At 45.2% G+C, this 21,663-nt stretch overlaps 1 protein-coding gene across 2 annotated transcripts in view; it reads right to left on the bottom strand.

The window, feature by feature from the left end:
* LOC135221776 (protein HID1-like) overlaps positions 1 to 21,663 on the bottom strand; it is a 476,459-nt gene that overhangs the window by 343,733 nt on the left and 111,063 nt on the right. For both annotated transcript variants that reach the window (XM_064259610.1, XM_064259621.1), the window contains exons 4-5: positions 2,067 to 2,120; positions 1,711 to 1,879 (exon numbers count right to left, since the gene is read on the bottom strand). In XM_064259610.1, the coding sequence (XP_064115680.1) occupies positions 1,711 to 1,879; positions 2,067 to 2,120 (223 nt within the window). The remainder of the gene's footprint in view (positions 1 to 1,710; positions 1,880 to 2,066; positions 2,121 to 21,663) is intronic.

Below are 21,663 nucleotides of genomic sequence, written 5' to 3' on the forward strand. Positions count from 1 at the left end.
CGGAAGGAGAGACGGGCCCCGTTCCCGAAGGAACAGGGAAGACCAGCGGAATTCCCAACTATCCCCACCGAGTGGGGACGGACCCTTGAAGTCTCAGGACGAGCCTTCTTAGGGGGTGAGGAGGCAACCTTCTTCTTCTTCGGTTGTGGGGCCTTAGAAGATGAAGGGGAAGCAGCAGCAGACGACGACAAAGAAGACGATGAAGATGACGACACCTTCCTCCTCCTCTTCTTCTTCGTCAGCTTCCTCAGGACCACCGTCAGGTCTTCCATCCAAGACGGAGCCGGGGCAGTTGACGAAGTAACAGGGCCCGACTGCACCTGTCCGGAAGGACCTGGGGAGGGGTGGGAGCAGCAACACCACGGGCAGGAACAATGGCGGCAGGAACTGGTACTGGAACTGGAGCGGCAAGCAGGTCAGGAACAGGAGGCGGGCAGGAAGCAGTAGCATCCTCTGTACTGGAGCAGTCCAGGGGAGAGCTCTTGGTACACTGGAAAGTCAGGGCTGGAGCAAGAGCGGCAAACCAGGCGGCGGTAACAAGGGTAAACCTCTTCACCTCTGGCAGCGGCGCCTGCACAGCAGCTGTTGGGGTAACCATGGCTACGTGCTGGGTGTACACCAGGTGAGGCGGAGCAGCGTAGCAAGGTGTGGACACAGTCGCGGTTGTCGTGGTGGTCGGGCCGTGAGTTACAGGCATGGTCCCTCTCGCTAGATGACTCAGCAGCCCCTGAACCATCGGTGTCCCCTGGAGCCCCAGCGAGTACCAGGCCCGGCAGAGATCGTCCTCCGTGCAAGCAAGTCTGAGGAAGGATACAGAGTCAGGTTAGTAAGAGGGGGGGGTCTCTCCTCGCCCGAGGGGACAGATCCCAGCCCGAGCGAACAGACGATCCCGAATACAACTGGACATCAGGGTACCTGGCCCCATCCTCCACGCTCGACTGATCGAGAGAGGAGAAGAAGTGAGATAACCCCCCCGAATGGGAAAGAGCGATACGAGGGAGCTGCGATGGAGGGAGAAAAGAAGACCTGTCCGTAACCAAAGGAGTAACGGGAGAACCCTCCGATGACTCCTTGGCCAGCTTATGCGGCTTCTTCCTCCCCCCATAGTGCTCCCACTGCTCCTCCGACCATACAACACATACATCACATGGGTCGGTGCAAGAGCATTCTCGCCCTCGTCACCAAGCGCAAAATTCATGAGGATCAACCTCTACAGAGGACTGAAAGGCCCCACACTTACGGCCCTCCACACCAGGGCACAATCTGCGGCTGATGGGGGGTCGAGGGGGTCTCTCCGGCTCTCGGGATTCCATTATCACTTACAAAAATCACTGAGTACGATATACAAAAAACAGATACGTAATTATGCAGGCTTTGTACATTCACACTGAGTAATAGAAAAAGAGAAAAGGCCTTCACGAAGTGAAGAAAACCAAGCATACGATTGAAGCAGCTGAAAGCAAAGTGACTCCTCTCCTCGGGGTCGGACTGACTACCAACTGCCGGACAAGTAGTTAACTACCAAAACCCCTTGTTTGAAGATTACGACTGGTTCAGCTGCCGCTAAGTACCTTCCTATTGCTAAAAGGACCTTGGGTTTGTATACGTATCGGAACAATATCAAAATACAAATTAACCTATAAAATAAGGGCTCATGAAGAGACAATGATCTGTGCACAGCAGCAATGACCCATAAAAATAATTTATTACCTGATGATGGTTGGTATATACTCTGGCTAAAGCAAGTAAGAATGAGCTTCAATATTTCCGTACGATTTACATCTTGACTTGGAACATGCGGTGGCGAATGTGCAAATCCCACTCCTGATGCCCATATAAACTCACAACTATCTATACTTTGTAAATCTTCATGTTTATCCTGAAAAAAATGAATTATTCATTAAGAAAGGACAACTATGAAGAATACAGTGGAATGAAAATGCATATGTACTATGAGAACTCTTTTGAACAACTAACAGAACAAATAAAAGAGCTATAGTATATAAAAATCTAGAACTTTCATTCATAAGAAATTATTCAGTGCTTTCACCAATCACTATACAGACCGGTCCAGATTTTTTGTTTGTAGTCACAGTGAAGTCAGGGCAAAACAGGAGATCCTGCAAGAGGAAAAAACATCATTAAATTCTGAAGACTGTAAAACCAGCATGAAAGCAAATCTAGATGTTCCCTTTCTGGCAATATCATCAATTTTAGCTATTGCTGATAGTTAGTGACAATGACTTCTTTAAAAACCTGTTTAAAATTGTGATGTTTAAAAAACCAATAACAGTAATACAGCAAACAGGGTCAAAATACCATGGAAATGACATTTTTTTATTAAGTAGTATTTTTATTTTTCATAGCTAACAAACCTGAGGTCTTAACAATAGGATAAATCTTCTGGTGGCAGCTGGAAACCATTTAAAAACAATAAAATATTGTATATGCAAGGAATCTGTGGCATTTGGCATCTAAAGCGTAGATGAGGTGGATGCTGGTCAGTGACCATGCTTGAACCCTGTGACGCATTTAGTCTTTCTTCCAACCCAGAACTACAAGAGGGGTGGCTAAAGGTGGGCAGTCAATGTTAAGACCTCAGATTTGTTAGCTATGAAAAATGATATTGTTAAACTACAATAAAGTTTTGTACATACTTACCTGGCAGATATATACTTAGCTATAGTCTCCGACGTTCCCGACAGAATTTCAAATCTCGCGGCACACGCGACAGGTAGGTCAGGTGGTCTACCTTACCCGCCGCTGGGTGGCGGATGTACGAACCACTCCCGTAAGCTTGTCAGATTTTTCTCTTCCACCTGTCTCCTGAGGGGAGGCTGGGTGGGCCATTAATCGTATATATCTGCCAGGTAAGTATGTACAAAACTTTATTGTAGTTTAACAATATCATTTTTGTACATGAATTCTCTGACAGATATATACTTAGCTGATTGGCACCCTTGGTGGAGGGTAAGAGACAGCTCAATAATACAGGTAAGACGGGAAACAACTAATGTTGTAGGATATAAAAACCTTGGTTCTCACCTTTTCAGGATGAAGACTTCATAGATACTATCTCTGAGTCTGCATTGCCTGGAGAGCTACAGCTAGGACGTGACCTGATGCTGAAAGACTCTCGGATCTACCACTGGGATATGTGATCCCCTATTGTGGTAGAATCCAAGTCGGATGCTGTTAGAGGGACCTTGTCCGCTTACCTAACAGATTCCTTACCACTACCTCTGCAAGGAGCCAAAACCCACCAGACCACCTAACCAAAATACAAAGGGTTAATATTACGACAAAAAGAGGTGCCTCCTGCAACCTCTTTCAGACAACCAAAAAACAACAATATAAAATATAGGGTAACATATAAAAAATTTACACAGGATAAGTTTCAGCTCCCTGCCCCGCAGCACCGAATCCGCCGATACGAAAGGACCCAAGGCGAAGCATTTATCATATGTGATTTTTACATCACGTAGGTAGTGGTTTGCGAAAACCGATTGGCATCTCCAAAAAGTCGCCTCCATCAAGTTCCACACAGACATATTTTTTCTGAATGCAAGCGAAGTTGCGATGGCTCTCACCTCGTGAGCTTTCACTTTCAGTAGTCTAAAATGTCTTCCTTAACAGGCAACATGTGCCTCTGTAATAAGGCTTCTCAGAAAAAAGGAAAGAGCATTCTTCGACATGGGCCGAGTGGGGTCCTTTACGGAGCACCAAAGCACATCTTGATTAGCCTTAAGTTGTTCCTTCCTCTTTTAAGGAAATACTTCATAATTCTCATAGGGGCAAAGAGTTCTTTCAGGCTCTTCCCCTACTAGAAAAGATAAAACTACGAACTTCAAAGCTCCTGGGCCAAGGGCGTGATGGGTTTTTCATTCTTTGCAAGGAAACTTGGAAGAAACGAACACACCATAGAATCTTCCTTAAACCCTACATTGCCCTCAATAGCTTGGAGCTCACTCACTCTCTTAGCTGTAGCTAGGGCCAAAAGGAAGATAGCCTTCTTCGTCAGATCCTTGAAAGAGGCTAAAGCCAGGAGGTTCGAATCTAGACGATCCAAGGAATTGTAGAACTACGTCTAGATTCCAGTTCGGTACTATATGAGGACGCTTAATGGTTTCAAATGATCTAATAAGATCATGCAGGTCCTTATCATCGGATATTTTTTTTTAAGCCTCTATGCCGAAATACCGCCGCCAACGATACTGCGGTATCCCTTAATAGTTGACACAACCAGATGACATTCTTCTTTGAGGAAAATAAGGAAATCCGCAATTTGGGTCACAGAGGTACTGAAAGAGAAATGTTCTTCCTCTTGCACCAACGTCTGAAGACATCCCACTTTGACTGGTATACACGCAAGGTGGAAGGTCTCCTCGCTCTTGCGATTGCTTAGCAGCTGTTGCTGAAAAGCCTTTCGCTCTGACCAAACTTTGGACAGTCTGAAGCCAGTCAGACTGAGAGCGAGGAGATTTTTGTGGTACCTGTCCGAAGTGGTTGTTGTCTGAGTAGATCGAGCTCCTTAGCGGGAGCGATCTTGGAAGGTCCACCAACCATTCCAGTACCTCTGTGAACCATTCTTGGGCCGGCCAAAAGGGAGCGATTAAGGTCATTCTCGTTGAATCGGACTCTACGAACTTCTTGATGGTTAGCCCCAGGATCTTGAAGGGGGAAACGCGTATGACGTCGAGTCCGTTCCAGTCTAGAAGAAGAGCATCTATTGCTACTGCCTCTGGATCCGATATCGGAGAGCAGTAAGGATCCAGCCTCTTGTTCTTTGACGTGGCAAAGAGGTCTATGTGTGGCCTGCCCCATAACTTCCACAGGCTCTGGCATACATCCAGATGAAGGGTGGGTCCACTCTGTGGGAAGGACCTGATCTTTCCTGCTGAGGAGATCTGCTCTACATTCCTTTCTCCCTGCACGAAACCTGGTGAGAAGCTTGATTCCTCTTTCTTCTGCCCACAGAAGAAGGTCTCTTGCTGTCTCGTACAGGGAGAAGGAATGCGTCCCCCCCTGTTTCCTGATATATGCCAGAGCTGTAGTGTTGTCCGCGTTGACCTGCACTACCGATCTTCTGACTTTGGGCTCGAAAGCCTTCAGAGCCAACCACACAGCCATCAACTCCTTTCTGTTGATGTGCCAGGCTACCTGGTCCCCCACCCAGGTACCTGACACTCGCTGGTTCCCAGAGTTGCACCCCACCCCATGTCCGACGCGTCGGAGAACAACACCAGGTTGGGGGTCTGTGATTGAAGAGACAGTCCCTTCGCAAAGAGGTTGGGATCTGTCCACCATAAGAGATGTTTCTTGATGTCCTGGGATAACGACAGGGAGAACGTCAAATCCTGAGAACGACGACTCCAATTCCGATGAAGTAAGAATTGGAGCGGTCTCAGGTGCAACCTTCCTAGGGAACAAATTGCTCCAGAGAGGAGAGCGTCCCCAGCAGACTCATCCACTCCCTCACTGTGCATACTTCTTTCCCTAAGAAGGTTGTTACTCTCTCGAATCCTCGGGCTATCCTTTCCTGCGAGGGAAAAGCCCGAAAACTCAAGAGAGTTCTATCTGGTTATCCCGAGATACACACACTTCTTGCTTCGGGAATTAGTGATGACTTCTTGAAATTGACGAGAAGTCCCAAGCCTTCGTCAATTCTAAAGTTTTACTTGTAAGTCCTTCAAACAACGATCTTCTGAATTGGCCCTTATTAGCCAATCGTCGAGGTACATGGATATCCTCACCCCTTTCAAATGAAGCCATTGAGCCACATTCCTCAAAATCCCCGTGAACACTTGAGGGCCGTCGAGAGGCCGAACACGAGCCCTGAACTGAAAAATTTTCCCTCCCCCCCATCATGAATCTGAGAAACTTCTTCGAGGAAGGATGGATCGGTACGTGGAAGTAAGCGTCCTGTAAATCCAAGGAAACCATCCAGTCCCCTGGACGAAGTGGCTGCAGCACTGATGAAGGCGTTTTCCATCGTGAACTTCTTCTTTTCTACGAAGAAGTTCAGGGCGCTTACATCCAACACCGGTCCCTCCATCCCCCTGAGGACTTCGGAACTAGGAAAAGGCGGTTGTAGAAGCCCGATGAATGATGGTCTGTCACTAGTTCGATAGCCCCCTCATCATCTATCTACTGCTAGATGGAGAGCTTGATTCATGATGGGGTCTCTGTACCTGGCCGTCAGTTCCCTTGGGATGGTCGTCAAAGGAGGTCTTTCGACGAAAGGGATGAGGTAACCTCTCCTCAAAATAGAAAGGGTCCAAGGATCCGCCCCTTTTTGCCCCTGGGCCCAGACTTCTGCAAACTCTAAGAGTCTGGCGCCCACCGTTGTTTGAAGGACTTGCAAGTTATTTGGGGGGTTTAACAGACTTGGCGAAAGTCTTACCCCTTCTTGAAGGTCTACGACCTCTAAACGTAGAGGTTCTTGATGAAGATGCCCCTCGAAAGGGTTCTCGAAACACTTTCCTTTTCCTTCTTAGCCTTGTGGTAGGGAAGGAAGGGCGAGGTTTTCTTGCCGACTGTGCCAAAAGGTCCTGGGTGGCTTGGCCGAAAGTGACCTCGAAATGTCCTGCACTCGATGTTTCGGGAACAACTGATGTAGACAGAGGAGCAAAACAGCAAAGAAGACCTCTGAGCATGGGAGACCGACTTCGTTAAGAAGGAACAATAAACCGACCTCTTCTTCACGATCCCAGGCCCCATAAAGGGAGGCGATTTCACTCGCTCCGTCTCTTACCGACTTGTCCATACAAGACAAAACACACATAAGATCTTCTGGTGAAATTGACTCGGCACTTCAATTTTCTTGGCTAGGACTCCCAACGACCAATCAAGGAAGTTAAATACTTCTAGCACTCTAAACATACCTTTGAGCAAATGATCCAATTCATTCATTGCCCAAGTCGTCTTAGCAGAGTTAAGGCGTTAGTTCTCCTTGTCGAATCTACCAGCGCCGAAAAATCCGAATCAGCCGAAGACGGTAGACCCAATCCTAAGGGCTCTCCTGTTTCGTACCAGAAACCAGCGCGTCCTGATAACTCGAAGGAGGAAAAGCGAACATCGTTTTCCCCGCTTCTTCTTTGGAAGCCATCAGGAACCAAAACTCCTCAGTGCCTTCTTCATTGAAAGAGTTGGCTTCATCCTCACACAAGAAGAACTCTTCGCTGTCTTCGCAGTTGAAAAAAAAGAATGAGTGAGGAGAAGGAGAGCCGTAGGAGTAAGGGAATCCCCAACAAAAACTTGTAAAAAAGTAGCTCTGTAAGCTTCTTGTAAGAAGAGACAGCAGCAGAAGTGTTCGGTTCCATCATCCGAACCTTCTAGGACGTCTTGTCGAGGCGAGGCGGAAGATCCTTAGGTGACGAAGGGATCCTAGCAGGAGTTGAGCGAGAGGTTTGGAGAACGCCCTCTCTTAGAAGAGTTCACATCCACTGGAGAACGATGAGAAGATCTGGGATGTCTACGATGAGACTCCCTCTTCGAGGTATCCGGAATCTCAAGCCGAAGGAGAGGTTAGGGCTCCTACTCCGAGAATCTCGGGAAATATCCACCAGGCGCTTACGAGGAGGCGAGCGCCTACTATACTCTATGCGCCTATCCTGAGGCGAGCGGCTGCCAGGAGAAGAGCGCCTATCGAGAGCAGAGCGCTTGCGCGGCTCTCATACCTGTCCAGTTGCGTCGATCAACGGAAGTTCGACTGGAAGGCGAAATGCGCCTACTAGGAGAAGGTGCTGCTTGCGAGACTCTTGACGTCTAACAAGAGGGTAACATTCAGGAGAAGGGCGCTTCAAAAACTAACAGAGCCTACTTGGGAGAAGGACGCTTCCGGATTCCTGGTGCCTACCAAGAGACAAAACGGTCAGGAGAAGTGCGCCTAGAAGCGGGAGAGCGCCTACACGGAGAAGGGCGCTTGAAAGACTCTTGTTGTCTGCCCCTAGGAGAATAATCAGGAGTATGACGCCTTAAAAGAGACGAGCGCCTACTAGGAGATCTATGTGCAGTAGGCTCTTGGCGCCTACCTTTGCGGGGAGCGGCTAACAGTAGGCCGTCTATCATGCACACGACTCCTACCAGACTCTAGATGCTGTCAGGAGAGAAGTCACGATCCGACACTCGAGGAGAGTGACATCTGGAAGAAGAACGCCTACTTGTATAAGGGCGCCTTCTAGAATCTTGAGGCTGCTGAGGAGAAGTCTCACGCGAGGGAGTTGAAGAAATCGCGTGATGAGCAGGATGCAGTGCGCTTACCGGAAGCGGGAATCCATCTGGAGAAAAAAACTTCTTTCTCCATAGAGCGTCCTACCGATGTTTGGCGCCTTGAAATCGAAAGAGAGCCAGGCGAGCGAGGGCGCTCACGCGAGCCCCCACCTTCACACGAAACCTCCCCATATGAAGGAGAACGATCCTCTGAAGAGCGGCGCCTAGATCTCTTGATCGGAAGAGAAACGTCCTTCTTCCTACGTGATCTAACTGCTAGAGAGTCTGCTAGCGCCGGAGTCTGAGCTTGAAGTCCCGCGAGTACTCTCGTAGGAGAATCTTCTTGCTCTTCCTCGGAAGCAGGCGCCGAGCGCGGAGCGCGAGAAGAACGATCACAGGATTTCTTGGGTTTCTTCGCCTCCACCGCGACGATTCTTCCGGGAAAAAACTCCGGACTAGAAGCCAAAGGACTGCAGGGAGCCTTCAAGCCCTCTTCAACGGGCGCGACGCATCCGGGGAGTTCCAACCTCTCTTCGGAGAGGGAGCGACGAAGAGGAGAAGCATGGCGTAGGAGCTCCTTCTTGTAGCGATCCGAGGCAGCCTGGGAGCGTACTTCAGGATCTGCCGCGGGGACGCCTGACCGGTGGGGGCTCTCCCTAGCCCTCCTGCGGCTTTCGACTTTCCTCCTCCACTGGAACTGGGAGTCTGGAAGAGGTCTAGGCCTAGAGGCACTAAGGAGCCGGTCAGACGCACCCTCCACAACACTGGGGACACTGCACTGATCACTAACACTCTCCTTACCTTCCAACTGACGAATCTTCTGATCCATAGAACGATTCGTGGCTTTCAGAGCTGCCGCCTCCGAAGGCGAATCTTCGGCTTCGGTGCGGGGAGCCGGGGCTGCAACTTGGAAGAAGGTTCTAATTCTACGTTAGTACTATTAGGATCCACATCCAACTCACTCATTCTAGATCTGCTAGAACTTCTAGAGGAAGCCTTACGCACTCTATCACGTTCCAACTTCCTAACATAAGAAGAGAGAGCCTTATATTCTTCTTCATTCAATCCCTTACATTCACTACAAGGGTTAGCAAAAGAACATTCATTCCCCCTGCATTTCATGCAAACCGTGTGGGGGTCTACCGAAGCTTTCGGCAACCTCACCTTACATCCTTCATTCACGCAAACCCTAAACAAAACCGAAGTTTTAACTACCGAATCTAGATCAGACATCGTTAAAGAAAATCAAACTCAAAATCAAACCGGTCCACAATCAGCGTATGCCAAGCCAAACAAAGCGAATACGTCACCAAAAGAAGTCCAAATTAACTCCAGGCAAGCGAGAATCGAAAAACTATCGAGAGGAACCGACAACAGTTGTTATCGTTCCCGCGACAGAGAAAAATCTGACAAGCTTACGGGAGTGGTTCGTACGATCCGCCACCCAAGCGGCGGGTAAGGTTAGACCACCTGGACCTACCTGTTGCGTGTGCCGCGAGATTTGAAATTCTGTCGGGAACGTCGGAGACTATAGCTAAGTATATATCTGTCAGGGAAGTTCATGTACAAAAATACAAATTAATTAAACATTTGTCATTTGTTCATATGTGGAACAAACCTTTGGTCTTAACAATATGATAGACTCATACTTGGAGGTACAAGAATCCTGAACCGAATGGAGGTTCAGCACACCTGACCACTTTTCCTAGAAAAGGGATTTTGACGTAGGAAAAATCTATTTCTGGGTGAAGGGCCCGCGTCGCTCCGTGAAATAGGTTCCTTTAGCACTATTTCTAAGGTAAAATATTGTTATAATACCAGAGAACCGCTAAATTGGAAATGCCAGAATATTCAGGCTCGCTCACCTTTATTAAAAGGTGTCGGTATGGTTTCTGGGGCGAGTGAAACTACTACCACAGTTCCTTCTCCAATTAGCCTCTCCTACATCAAAAAACCTCAAGAATAGGGGAGCCGACCTACGGCTCACTACCTGCTACCATGTAGCTAGCGCCTGTGATGTCATTCCTTTGATAGCACTACTACGCTGCACTCGCGTTTTCTTTTGCTGTGTTGTGTTTCTCGCTTTTTGGAATTTTACTTCACCATGGATCATCAATCTGCTTCTGCATCCAAGTTAAGTGCTGCTATTATGGTTGACACTATTTAGGGAATGCCTTTGGCCTTTTTTACCGAATTATTTAGGTTTTCTTAGATAAGGCAGTCCCCGGGTTACAACGGAGGTTCCGTTCTTGAGACGCGTTGTAACCCGAAAATCGTCGTAAGCCAGAACATCACCAAAAATCCTAAGAAAACCTTACTTTTAATGCTTTGGGTACATTCAAAACTATGTAAAAAACTGCATTCTTATTGCATTTGCATCAAGAAAACCTTCAGATATTGATTATTTTGCATTTTTGGTGTCATATTTCTTCTGGCAGATGAGCGTGTAGGCGTCGTAACCCTGGAAATAATTTCTGATGAATATAATTGAAAAGTGCCTTAACCTCGGAACGTCGTAACCCGAACCCGTTGTAACCCGGGGACTGCCTGTATATGGCTATCTAAAACTCAGTCCACTGGAAGTGAATAGTACAATGTAACATGCCCAGATTCATTGCATACATAGAAGATAGCTACAGTGGACAGCTGTATTTGCAGGGGATGCCCAGCAGACCACCTCCGCAAATAGCTAAAACCCCCTCTAAAAATTTTAGAACTGTCTATCTTGAAAGTTCAAATACGAAATGTATGCCTTAAATAACATCGTACTTCAAATATACCTTAAATAACTAACCTATTACTGTATTAATCTTTGCAATTATATTATTAATATAATTTCAAAGGCATATTAAACATTTTACCAATGAAAATATATACATACAGCCAATAACAGAGAGAGAGAGAGAGAGAGAGAGAGAGAGAGAGAGAGAGAGAGAGAGAGAGAGAGAGAGAGAGAGAGTGCATTGAATTGGCAACATCATACATCAGACCATCAAGAGTGAAATTATGAATTATTTCTGAAACAGCGATAATAAATGAAGAGAAGAGAGAGAGAGAGAGAGAGAGAGAGAGAGAGAGAGAGAGAGAGAGAGAGAGAGAGAATAACTCCCGCATCCTCCTTTCTCGAAGACTGGGAATCGCTATTTCTTTTATTACTAATCTTAATATTTGAAAATTAGTTATTAGGTAAATAGTTATTTATCATACTACAAAACAAATACACATGCGTAAGTAAGAGAAACTTTATGGTTATTTTTTAATCTCATTAAACTAAATTTTAATTGAACATTAATAGTACTGTAAATTATTATTTCATCATAAAATGTAGTAGTATCCTTAAAAATATATACATAAACTTCTAACACTTCCAGCCAAAAACAGAGGGAGAGAGTTACCAGCCATGACATAAATCTCTTGTGGGCCAAAAGAGAGAGAGAGAGAGAGAGAGAGAGAGAGAGAGAGAGAGAGAGAGAGAGAGAGAGTTATCCTTATTTAAAAGAGTGTAATGGAAAAATTATTGTATTTCATTAAAATACTATCACATGAATTTTGTAATTACTATCATTATTTGAAAATATTAATAATGTATTGAGAGAGAGAGAGAGAGAGAGAGAGAGAGAGAGAGAGAGAGAGAGAGAGAGAGAGAGAGAGAGAGAGAGAGATTACATAAACGTTAGTCGGTAACATGACTCTCCCCCTCTGCACATTACTTTACATATTTGACAGCTCTGAATCTCAGCTTAGTACCTGGATCTAAAAAGAATGATGAGGGATAGAATGGATTTTCCTTCATTCTTATATAATTTTTTAATTTATAAACTAAAATCTTACTAATTCACTATAGCATTTTCATTAATGAATTGATATTATTGTTGTTTACAGTAACATTAATATTTGAAAATTAATAAAACTATTTACTTATCATACAAATAACATACATCCCAGAGAGAGAGAGAGAGAGAGAGAGAGAGAGAGAGAGAGAGAGAGAGAGAGAGAGAGAGAGAGAGAGAGAGAGGAGAGAGAATTATCATTTTACATTATTTGATATCATTTAACCTTTTTATACACTTACTAATACAGTATTAATCAATATTAACCCTTTAACGCCAAAGGGGTATAATAAAAATCGTCTCCTGTATGCCAGGGGGGTCTCTGAATGAGCGCCGAAGCGGAACAAATATTTTTTTTCAAAAAATCACAGCGCACTTATTTTTCAAGATTAATAGTTCATTTTTGGCTCCTTTTTTTGTGATTGCCTGAAGTTTAGTATGCAACCATCAGAAATAAAAAAAAATATCATTATCATATACAAATAATGCGATATATGACAGCGCAAAAACAAAATTTCATATATAATTGTATTCAAATCGCGCTGTGAGCAAAACAGTTAAAGCTAACACGTTAATTTTTTTTTTTTGTTTTTTTTTGTATTGTACACTAAATTGTGATCTTTTTGGTATATAACACATTGTAAAACAATCAAAGTACAAAGAGAAAATATTATAACAAAATGATGCATGAATTCGTAACGTGCGGACGTAAAAAAGTTTTTTTTTTAAATTCACCATAAATCAAAATATTGTTCTAGAGACTTCCAATTTTTCAAAATTAAGATAAATTATTGAATATTACTATACTGTAAGAGTTTTAGCTTACAATTGCAGTTTTCGACCATTTTGAACGAGTTAAAGTTGACCGAATGCTGAATTTTTTTATAACTATTTTTTTTTATATGCAAATATTTTGAAAATGAGAAAAGCTACAACCTTTAATTATTTTTTGTTGTATTCTACATAAAATTGCACACATTTTCATATATAAAACTCTATGAAACGCCTAATATGAAATGGAGCAAATATTACGAGAATGCGACGTACACATTTCGGAGATTTGCGGCAGAGAAGCCGCGCGCGGAGGGAAGGAAAGTTTTTTTTAAATTCACCATAAATCTACATATTGTGCTAGAGACTTTGAATTTGTTTCAAAATGAAGATAAATGACTGAATATTACTAGACTGTAAGAAGTTTAGCTTACAATTGCGTTTTTTTACCATTTCGGTGGAGTCAAATTTGACCGAATATGGTTTTTTTTCTATTTATTATGATGTATATACAAATATTTTGGAAATGAGAAAAGCTACAACCTTCAATTATTTTTAGTTGTATTCTACATGAAATTGCACACATTTTTAAATATAAAACTTTATGTAACGGCTGATTTAAAATGGTGCAAACATTACGACAATCGGACGAAAAAATTTCTTTTTTTTTTTTTTTTGGAAGAGTTACCGCGCGAGAAGGAAACGTAAGGTTTTTTTTTTTAAAAAAAATTTTTTTTTTTTCATAAATTCACCATAAATCGAAATATTGTGCTAGAGACTTCCAATTTGTTGCATAATAAAGGTATAAATGATTGAATATTACTAGAATGCAAGATTTTTAGCTTAAAATTCCGTTTTTCGACCATTTCAGTCGAGTCAAAGTTGACTGAAGGTTGAAATTTTGGCACTTATCGTTATTTATATGAAATATTTCAAAACTGTCAAAAAATAAAAGCTACAAACCATGGATTATTTTATTTTTGTATTCTGCCATAACACTTTATGTAACAGCTAATTTAAAATGGTGCAAACATTACGACAATCGGATGAAAAAATTTAAGATTTTTTCGGAAGTTACCGCGCCGACGTAAGGAAAGTTTTTTTCATAAATTCACAATAAATCGAAATATTGTGCTAGAGACTTTCAATTTGTTGAAAAATAAAGGTAAATGATTGAATATTACTAGAATATAAGAGTTTTAGCTTACAATTGCGTTTTTCGACCATTTCGGTAGAGTCAAAGTTGACCGAAGGTTGAAATTTTGGCACTTATCATTATTCATATAAAAATATTTCAAAACTGATGAAAGCTACCACCATGAGTTGTTTTTTAGCTGTATTCTACATGAAATTGCGCACATTTTCATATAGAATACTCCATGTAACGGCTAATATAAAATGGTGAAAAATTATGTCAAAGTGACAAAATAATTTCTGAGATGTGTCGCTGATGTTTTTTAGTGCGAGAAGAAAGAAATTACAGTTTTGCGCGCCTGGGTAACGATTGTAAACAAAACAATGTCTTGATTCGTGAGCTCCCAGCGTGCTTCAAAAGTTTTCGCCTGGTAGGCCTATAAGTATTTTTACGCGAATTTTTAAAAAACTTTTTATATTGACGTACCATACGTCCAATCGGCACCCAACAGACAATTTATGTTGACGTATAATATAATACGTCCAATCGGAGTTTAAGTGTTAATATTTGAAAATTACTAAGTCATTTTTGTTTCATAAAAAAGTATTTAGTCATGAAAACAACATAAAAAAGGGATAAAACTGATGAGAGGAAGCAATAAACTGGTGGGGACCATGAAATACAGGAACTAGGCCAAAGAGTTCCAGGCGACCGCGTATGAGCCACCTCGCGTCGGTCCTTCCAGCCCCTCTCCCCCCCCTTGGGGGGAGGTACGTTCGCTCACGCTGTCTCAGGCAGCCGGTCTGAGCATCCTCCCTTCCCTCCCTCTCTCTAGGGGGACAGGGGAGGTAGCTGGAGGGCTCTCGGCGAGCGGGTTGGCTCCCTGCCGTTCTCCCCAGTAGAGTAGGGGGGGGACCCTCCTTGGCCAAGCCTCGGTTGGCCACCAAGCTTGGTTTGGCTCAGCTCTCCTCGGCGCTCTGGTCGTGTTCTCCTACCGCTAGCACCATCCCCTCCCGCTCTGGCGGATCAGGACCCCAGCGTAGCCAGGTTCGCTTTAGGTTGGTGGTATGCTAAGGAGGCCCCGACCTCCTTACAAGAGTACACTTTTTACATGCATGGTTTTACATACATATATATATATAACATCCATTATCTTTAGTTTAAGTTTGGCGGAGTCCCAGCTACCCCTAGGGATATCCACCAACTTATTCTAGTTTTAAGTTTATCAACGGCGGAGTTATCAGGCTCCGCCGTTTTTATGTTGGTCTCCTCCTGCTCCTCACCCGGTGTTCGGACTACTCCCCACTCTGGCGTATGGATTAGGTGGTCTTCCTGATTCAGTGACTCCACTGTTCTCTGGCATCGCCGGAGACACACTGTTTCAAGGTGTTCTACCGATCCTGTCGAACGACTCACCACATACACGGTCAAAGAGCAGGTAGAGACTGAACCTTGTTACCTTTTAACATATGACATATCACATCACGGACTTAGTCCGGAACGTTAGTGATGATACTCATGTGTCATTTCACTTACAGTTCACCCATTGTATGGAGTCAGGCTGTAACGCCGTGCTGCAAGACCCCTGTGGGCACGAGGTCTGCTGGACTCACGCCACCTGCACGATCCGCTTCAACGAGTCCCTGGTGTGGCACCATGAGAGTTGCCTGATTTGCTACGAGTTCGCAGACCAGGTCTCCTCTGAGGTGGGTGGCGTTTCAAGTCTACACAGTAATGCAATGAGTACCAATGACAGATATAGTCTTTGATATGTCCATTAAGTTAAGTCATAGTTTAATCTAAGTAATCTTAAGTATTAATACTAACCCTCTCTTTCAGGGCGCCCAAGCGATCCGAGAGCTGCTCTTGCCACCCTGAAGGCCTGGGTTGGTGGGTTTGGCCGCAATGTGACCAAGGGCCAACCCTACTATCTCTCCAAGGAGATGGCCCCACTTATCTTCCCCGGCGGGATTAGTACCTCCTACGTGGACCCCGAAGCGGCGGCTCCCCTGATCGCTTCCATCCAGGAGGAAGTTTCCCAGCCCTCAGAGGAGGCGCCGATGCAGGAGGTCACCAAGGAAGTAGCTGCCTTAGACCTGGACCTCGAGCCCATGACGGTGGAAGCCATGGGCACAGGTAAGAATGTTAGCAAGGAAGGTACTGTAGGGGCTCAAGGGTTTTCCTTGAGCCCATCTAGAGCTTCCTCTCCTTCTACTTCAACCTCTTCCCAGGGATTCACCGGGGGGATTCAGTTGGTCAGACCAAAGTCCGCCCTGGTGATCACTAAAGTCAAAGGCAAGCGAGACTTTAAAACGCTGCAGCAGTCTCTGTCAAAGAAGTCAGGTACCAGCCTTGCCCGTAAGTCTCCGGCTCACCATCCCGGAGCTGACAAGGCTAAGCTGACTTCTTACTCTAAAGGGTCGAGGTCTAAGTCTTCTAAGGAGAGGGCTCAGCCCTTCCCCTCTGTCCCTGAGGCATCAACCTCCAAGGGAGGACTCCTAGGGAGAAGGTAGAACCTTCCCGTTTTGACCCAGACACCTTCTCTGCAATATTTCGGCCAATATTATGCAGCAGATGGGTAGCATGGTCGGGAACTTGGTACAATCCAAGTTCCAGGAGATGTTTGTGCAACTCATCTTCTCTGGAGGAGTCAGGGTAGTCTATCCAGGCTATCTCGGATAGGTTGGTTACCCAGGAGAACCTCATTGCAGGTCTCCATGAAAACGCGTTGACAGGACTTCCACAGTCCGGCCTGGCAGCTCAAAGCTTGCTGATGCCAAACTCGTCTACCCTTCCTGCCTTTACCCCAAACAACCCTTGAAGGGTTGCTTCTTATGCTCCTTATGTGGACGACATGCTGACGATCGAGGGCTGCGGAACTCGAAGGATTGAGGACTTCGAGTTCCATCCACAAGGATTACAGCCCCCCCCCTTTCATAGGCTATGTCCAACCTCACAGAAGCAGCTATGAGAAGAACGACAAGGTCCCGAAAGAGATGGTGATCCTCTCCCGGGATCAGGCGCAGCAGGCATGGTTGCGTAACCTGGAGGAGTGGCAGTGTACCAACACCAAGGTTACTGCATTTAAGAGCCCCTTCACGATCTTCACCGTGGACGAGGAGACACCCATCCCGTTCACATCGAAGGTAGCAGAATTAACTTTGCAAGCCGCGATGAAGGACGAACCCATGCCCAGAACCAACTTCCTCCGCTCCCCGGAACTGACGATCACTGGGTAGATCTTCCGGCCATCTTTTCAGTGGGTAAGCTGAAGCCAGACTGCGCCATCACTCTATTCAGCGAGAGATTGCCAGGCTGTCAGAAACAACCTCATCCAGATGAGTATGACGCCAGGATGAGGCTGTGTAGGCCCTCAATTCGCTAGTGATGACGGAAGTATCGGCTCTAATCTGCGGGAGAAGAGCCATTATTCAAGATCATTGCTAAGTCACTTTTGTACTTGATGCAAATGTGACTTGTATGATTTCGTCATTGCTAGTCAAATTGTAGGAAACATGTACTGCAGAGGCCACGATCCGCCATGAGCCTAACAAGCTTTTAGCCTCATCCATTTGGGGCTCTGACCTCTTCCAGCCTCTGTAGTGAACGAAGTTCACTGCAAGGCAGTTAGATTCAATCAGAGTCTAAGGTTCGCTTGGGAACTGGTCACCAAACGCAAACCAGAGTCAGCTGGATCGAATCCCCAAATCGAAAAAGAAGCCTAGAAATCCACCCTTTCCAGGCTCCTCAACAGCAGGGACTCTAGTGCAATCGGTTCCGGTATCACAAGGTACCGCAACCCTCAAACTTCTAAGTCGCAGCCACAACAAGCAGTTTGTTTTTGCTGCTGACACAATCGCTGCAACAGGCATAGGCTTTCGACCTCCTACACGGTTTTTCCCTGTCTACACCCAGTGTTTGGAAAGCCAGTCCTTTCAGCCCTTCAACAGGTTTGGGCAGGGGCAGCTTAGCAGACCTAAAAGAGGCGCCTTCCGTCAACGGGGCGGCGGAGAGCCTCCAACCAAGCAAGGGTTTCCCGAGGAGAGTGGGTGCACGCCCTTCCTCAAACCAGTGAGAATCCCCAGGTAGGAGGGAGGACTGTTCCTCTTTCGTCACTTTGGAGGTTCAGCATATGGGCCTCCCAAGGCATTGTGTCCAAAAGGTCTAGGATGGAGTTGGCTTAAAGGTCCCCCTCCATCCAACACCTTTCATCAACAACCAACAGCGGAATTGGGTAAGAGTACTCTCAAGAACTCCTCAAAAAAGGAGTAGTATCAAGAGTCAAGCATTTAAAATTTCAAGGTCACTTTTTGTTCAGCGTGCCAAAGAAAGGGTCAAACAAGTGAAGAAAATAATTCGCTAGACTTGTACCATTTGAAAACTTATTCATTCGTTGTGACAGTTTCCGGATGTTGGACCCCCTTTTCACAGGTGCGGACCTTACTTCCCGTGGGGCCGTCACCACCTCTATAGATCTTACAGATGCATACCTATCATGTTCCAGTAGCAAGAAACACTTCCGCCGTTTCTAAGCTTCAGACTAGGAAACCAGGCCTCTCTTTCAAAGTAATTGCCGTTCTTGGCTCAACGTAGCCCCCAGGATATTTACAAAAACTGGCGGAGACAGTTGTTCAAGAACTAAGCGGTCTCTAGGAATAATGCTAGTAGCTTATCTGGACGATGGCTCATGTGGGCCACAAGCATCGAAGCATGCCGTAAAGCAATAACGGGTCAAAAGTATTCCCAGTTTCTGGAACACCTAGCTTCCAGATAAACAAAACCAAGTCCCAGCTAACCACCGGAGTCCCACTTCAGTGGTTAGGCATTCAATGGGACTTAAACTCCCACACTCTATCAATTCCGCCGTTGAAGAAGCGGAGAGAAATAGCCAAAGCAACCAGACAATTCTCAAGTGCAAGCAGACGTCCCGGAGGAACCAAGCAAGAATCTTAGTTCTCTCCCAATTTGCCTCAGTTACGGTCGTCTTCTAAAAAGCCAAAAACTAAAGGACATAAACCGGGTTTTGCGTTCAAGAGCAAATAACAGATCCCCGGGACAAACTAGCCCCTATCCCAGCGATCTTACGGAAGAGACTCCGCACGTGGACGGAGTCAAAGAATTTGTCAAAGACAATTCCGCTCCAGTTTCCCTCCCCGCCAGCCTTAGTAATCCACACAGATGCATCACGAAGCAGCTGGGGAGGATACTCACAGTTACAAAAAGGTACAAGGGAACCTGGTCCCTACCATTTCTTCCAGCTTCATATCAATGTACTGGAAGCTATTGGCAGTGTTCCCTCACCCTGAAAAAGTTTCATTCCAGCCAAGAAATTCTCATATTAAAACTGGTGCTGGACAGTGCAGTAGTAGTGCACTGCATCAACAGGGGAGGCTCCAAGTCGAGCCACGTGAACCATGTCATGATAGCCATATTTTCACTAGCAGACAAGAACAAAAAAACAAATGGCACCTGTCCGCCACTCAATCTAGTGGGAGTAAGGGAACGTAGTAGCGATGCGCTATCACGCTCAGTCCCGCGGAGTCTGAGTGGTCCTAGACAAGGGAGCATTCAGCTGGGTCTGTCAACTAGTACCAAGACTTCGGGTAGATCTCTTTCGCCACCGAGTCTAATCACAAACTCCCTTGTTATGTGGCCCCCAACCTGGACCCTCTGGCCTATGCCACGGACGCCATGGCTATAGACTGGAATCAATGGAAGAAGATTTACCTCTTTCCTCCAGTGATCTTCTCTTTGAAAGTCTGAACAAAATCAGGACGTTCAAAGGCCACATTGCTCTAATAGCCCCCAATAATTGCCCAAGAGCAATGGTTCCCCACTTCTACTGGAATCTTGGGGACTCCGCCTTCAACGGATCCCCAATCCCAAACTATCACAACCTAGTGCAAATGCAGGACTGTGTTTGCTTCCTCAGGAATTCAGAAACATAACTTTTATGGACTTCATGAAGTTTGCGGCACAAAGAGACGCTAATATCGATCCCCAGAACATTCTTATTCTTAGAATCTGGTAAACGGGAATCGACCTTGCGTCAATATGATTCAGCCGTTAAAAAACTAGCTGTTCTATTACTAAGGGACTCTAATGCACAAACCATGACCATGAATCTGGCCATATCTTTTTTCAGGACACTATTTGAGAAAAGGTTTAGCAGCTAGTACTATTACTACTACTAAGTCTGCCCTTAAGAAGATCTTCCAGTTTGGATTCAAAATAGATCTGACAGATTCTTATTTTTCATCTATCCCTAAGGCCTGCGCTAGACTCAGACATCCGAGAGGCCCAAGTCTGTGTCATGGTTTTAAATGATGTCCTTAAATTGGCCTCAGACACTAATAATGACTCATGTGACTATTTAGCTCTCCTGAGGAAAACATTATTCCTGTTAAGTCTGGCCTCAGGAGCCAGGATATCTGAACTGTCGGCTCTATCTAGAGAATCAGGTCATATAGAATTTCTCCCTTCAGGAGAAGTGTTACTTTCTCCAGATCGCCAATTTCTAGCTAAGGATGAGGACCCACTGGATAGGTGGGCCCCATGGAAAATTCTCCCACTTCCACAGGACCCGTCCTTATGTCCAATTTCTTCTCTAAAAGCATATCTAAGTAGAACTGCCCTAAGATCTTCAGGCCCTATGTTTATTAGGGAAAAGGGAGGCACCATTTCCTTAAAAGGAATTAAACAGCAAAATTTTATACTTTATAAAACAAGAACCAACCCGCAGTCCTTCCCACAGGTACATGATGTTAGGCAGTAGCTACCTCTATTAATTACTTTCAACATATGAAGTTTTGATGATCTGAAGAAGTACACAGGCTGGAAATCTCCGACAGTATTCAAACGCCATTACCTTAAGTCCTTAGAAGCCCTTAAATTTCCAGGAGTGGCAGCCGGAAAGCAGTTTCCCCTAACACTGCTTAATTAGTAGTAAGTTACGTTTGACTTATATCTCTCTTTCCTACCTGCCTCGCTAGCATTCTTGCCGTAGCTCAGCCGTCAATGTAGCCATATTGTACCTTGGATGCCACATGTTGTACATAATTGTGATGTTTCCTTTTGTTTTGTTCCTAGGATTAGTCACAGTTTGCATTTAGCCTTGCTAATTACTCTTAAGTATGTATATTTTTGTATTTGATTTAGCATTAAAGCTCCAATTGCTCTGTTGTTACTTGTTTTGTAACCTTGTTATTAGATTATAGCAATTAACCTTGTTTTTTTTATTATCCTTGTAATGTTACTTGTGTGCTTCCTTCTTTCAAGCTTGTGTGGCCATTTCTCTGGTACTATTTCACGTAGCGACACAGGCTGAGCCAGAAAAGGGATTTTGATGAAGGAAAAATCTATTTCTGGGCAAGGGCCTGTGTCGCCCAGTGAAATCCCCTTTCCTTTTACCCCCCCCCCCCCCCCCCCCCCCCCCCCCCCCCCCCCCCCCCCCCCCCTCTTTTGGCCCAAGCTTGGGTGCTATCTGCAGGAATGACGTCAGAGGCGCTAGCCATAACGGAAGCGAGTAGTGGGCCTTAGATCGGCTCCTCTGTAGATGAGGGATACTGAAGAAGGATGAATCTAAATGGCAAAGGACCTCTGGTAGTGGTTTCACTCGCCCCAGAAACCATACCGACACCTTAAATAAGGTGAGCAAGCATTTCCATATTAGCTTTTTTCTCTGGTATTATAGCAATATTTATACCTTAGAAATGT

This window comes from Macrobrachium nipponense, chromosome 20 (assembly GCF_015104395.2).
Source record: "Macrobrachium nipponense isolate FS-2020 chromosome 20, ASM1510439v2, whole genome shotgun sequence".
In the NCBI taxonomy this organism is placed as follows: domain Eukaryota; kingdom Metazoa; phylum Arthropoda; class Malacostraca; order Decapoda; family Palaemonidae; genus Macrobrachium; species Macrobrachium nipponense.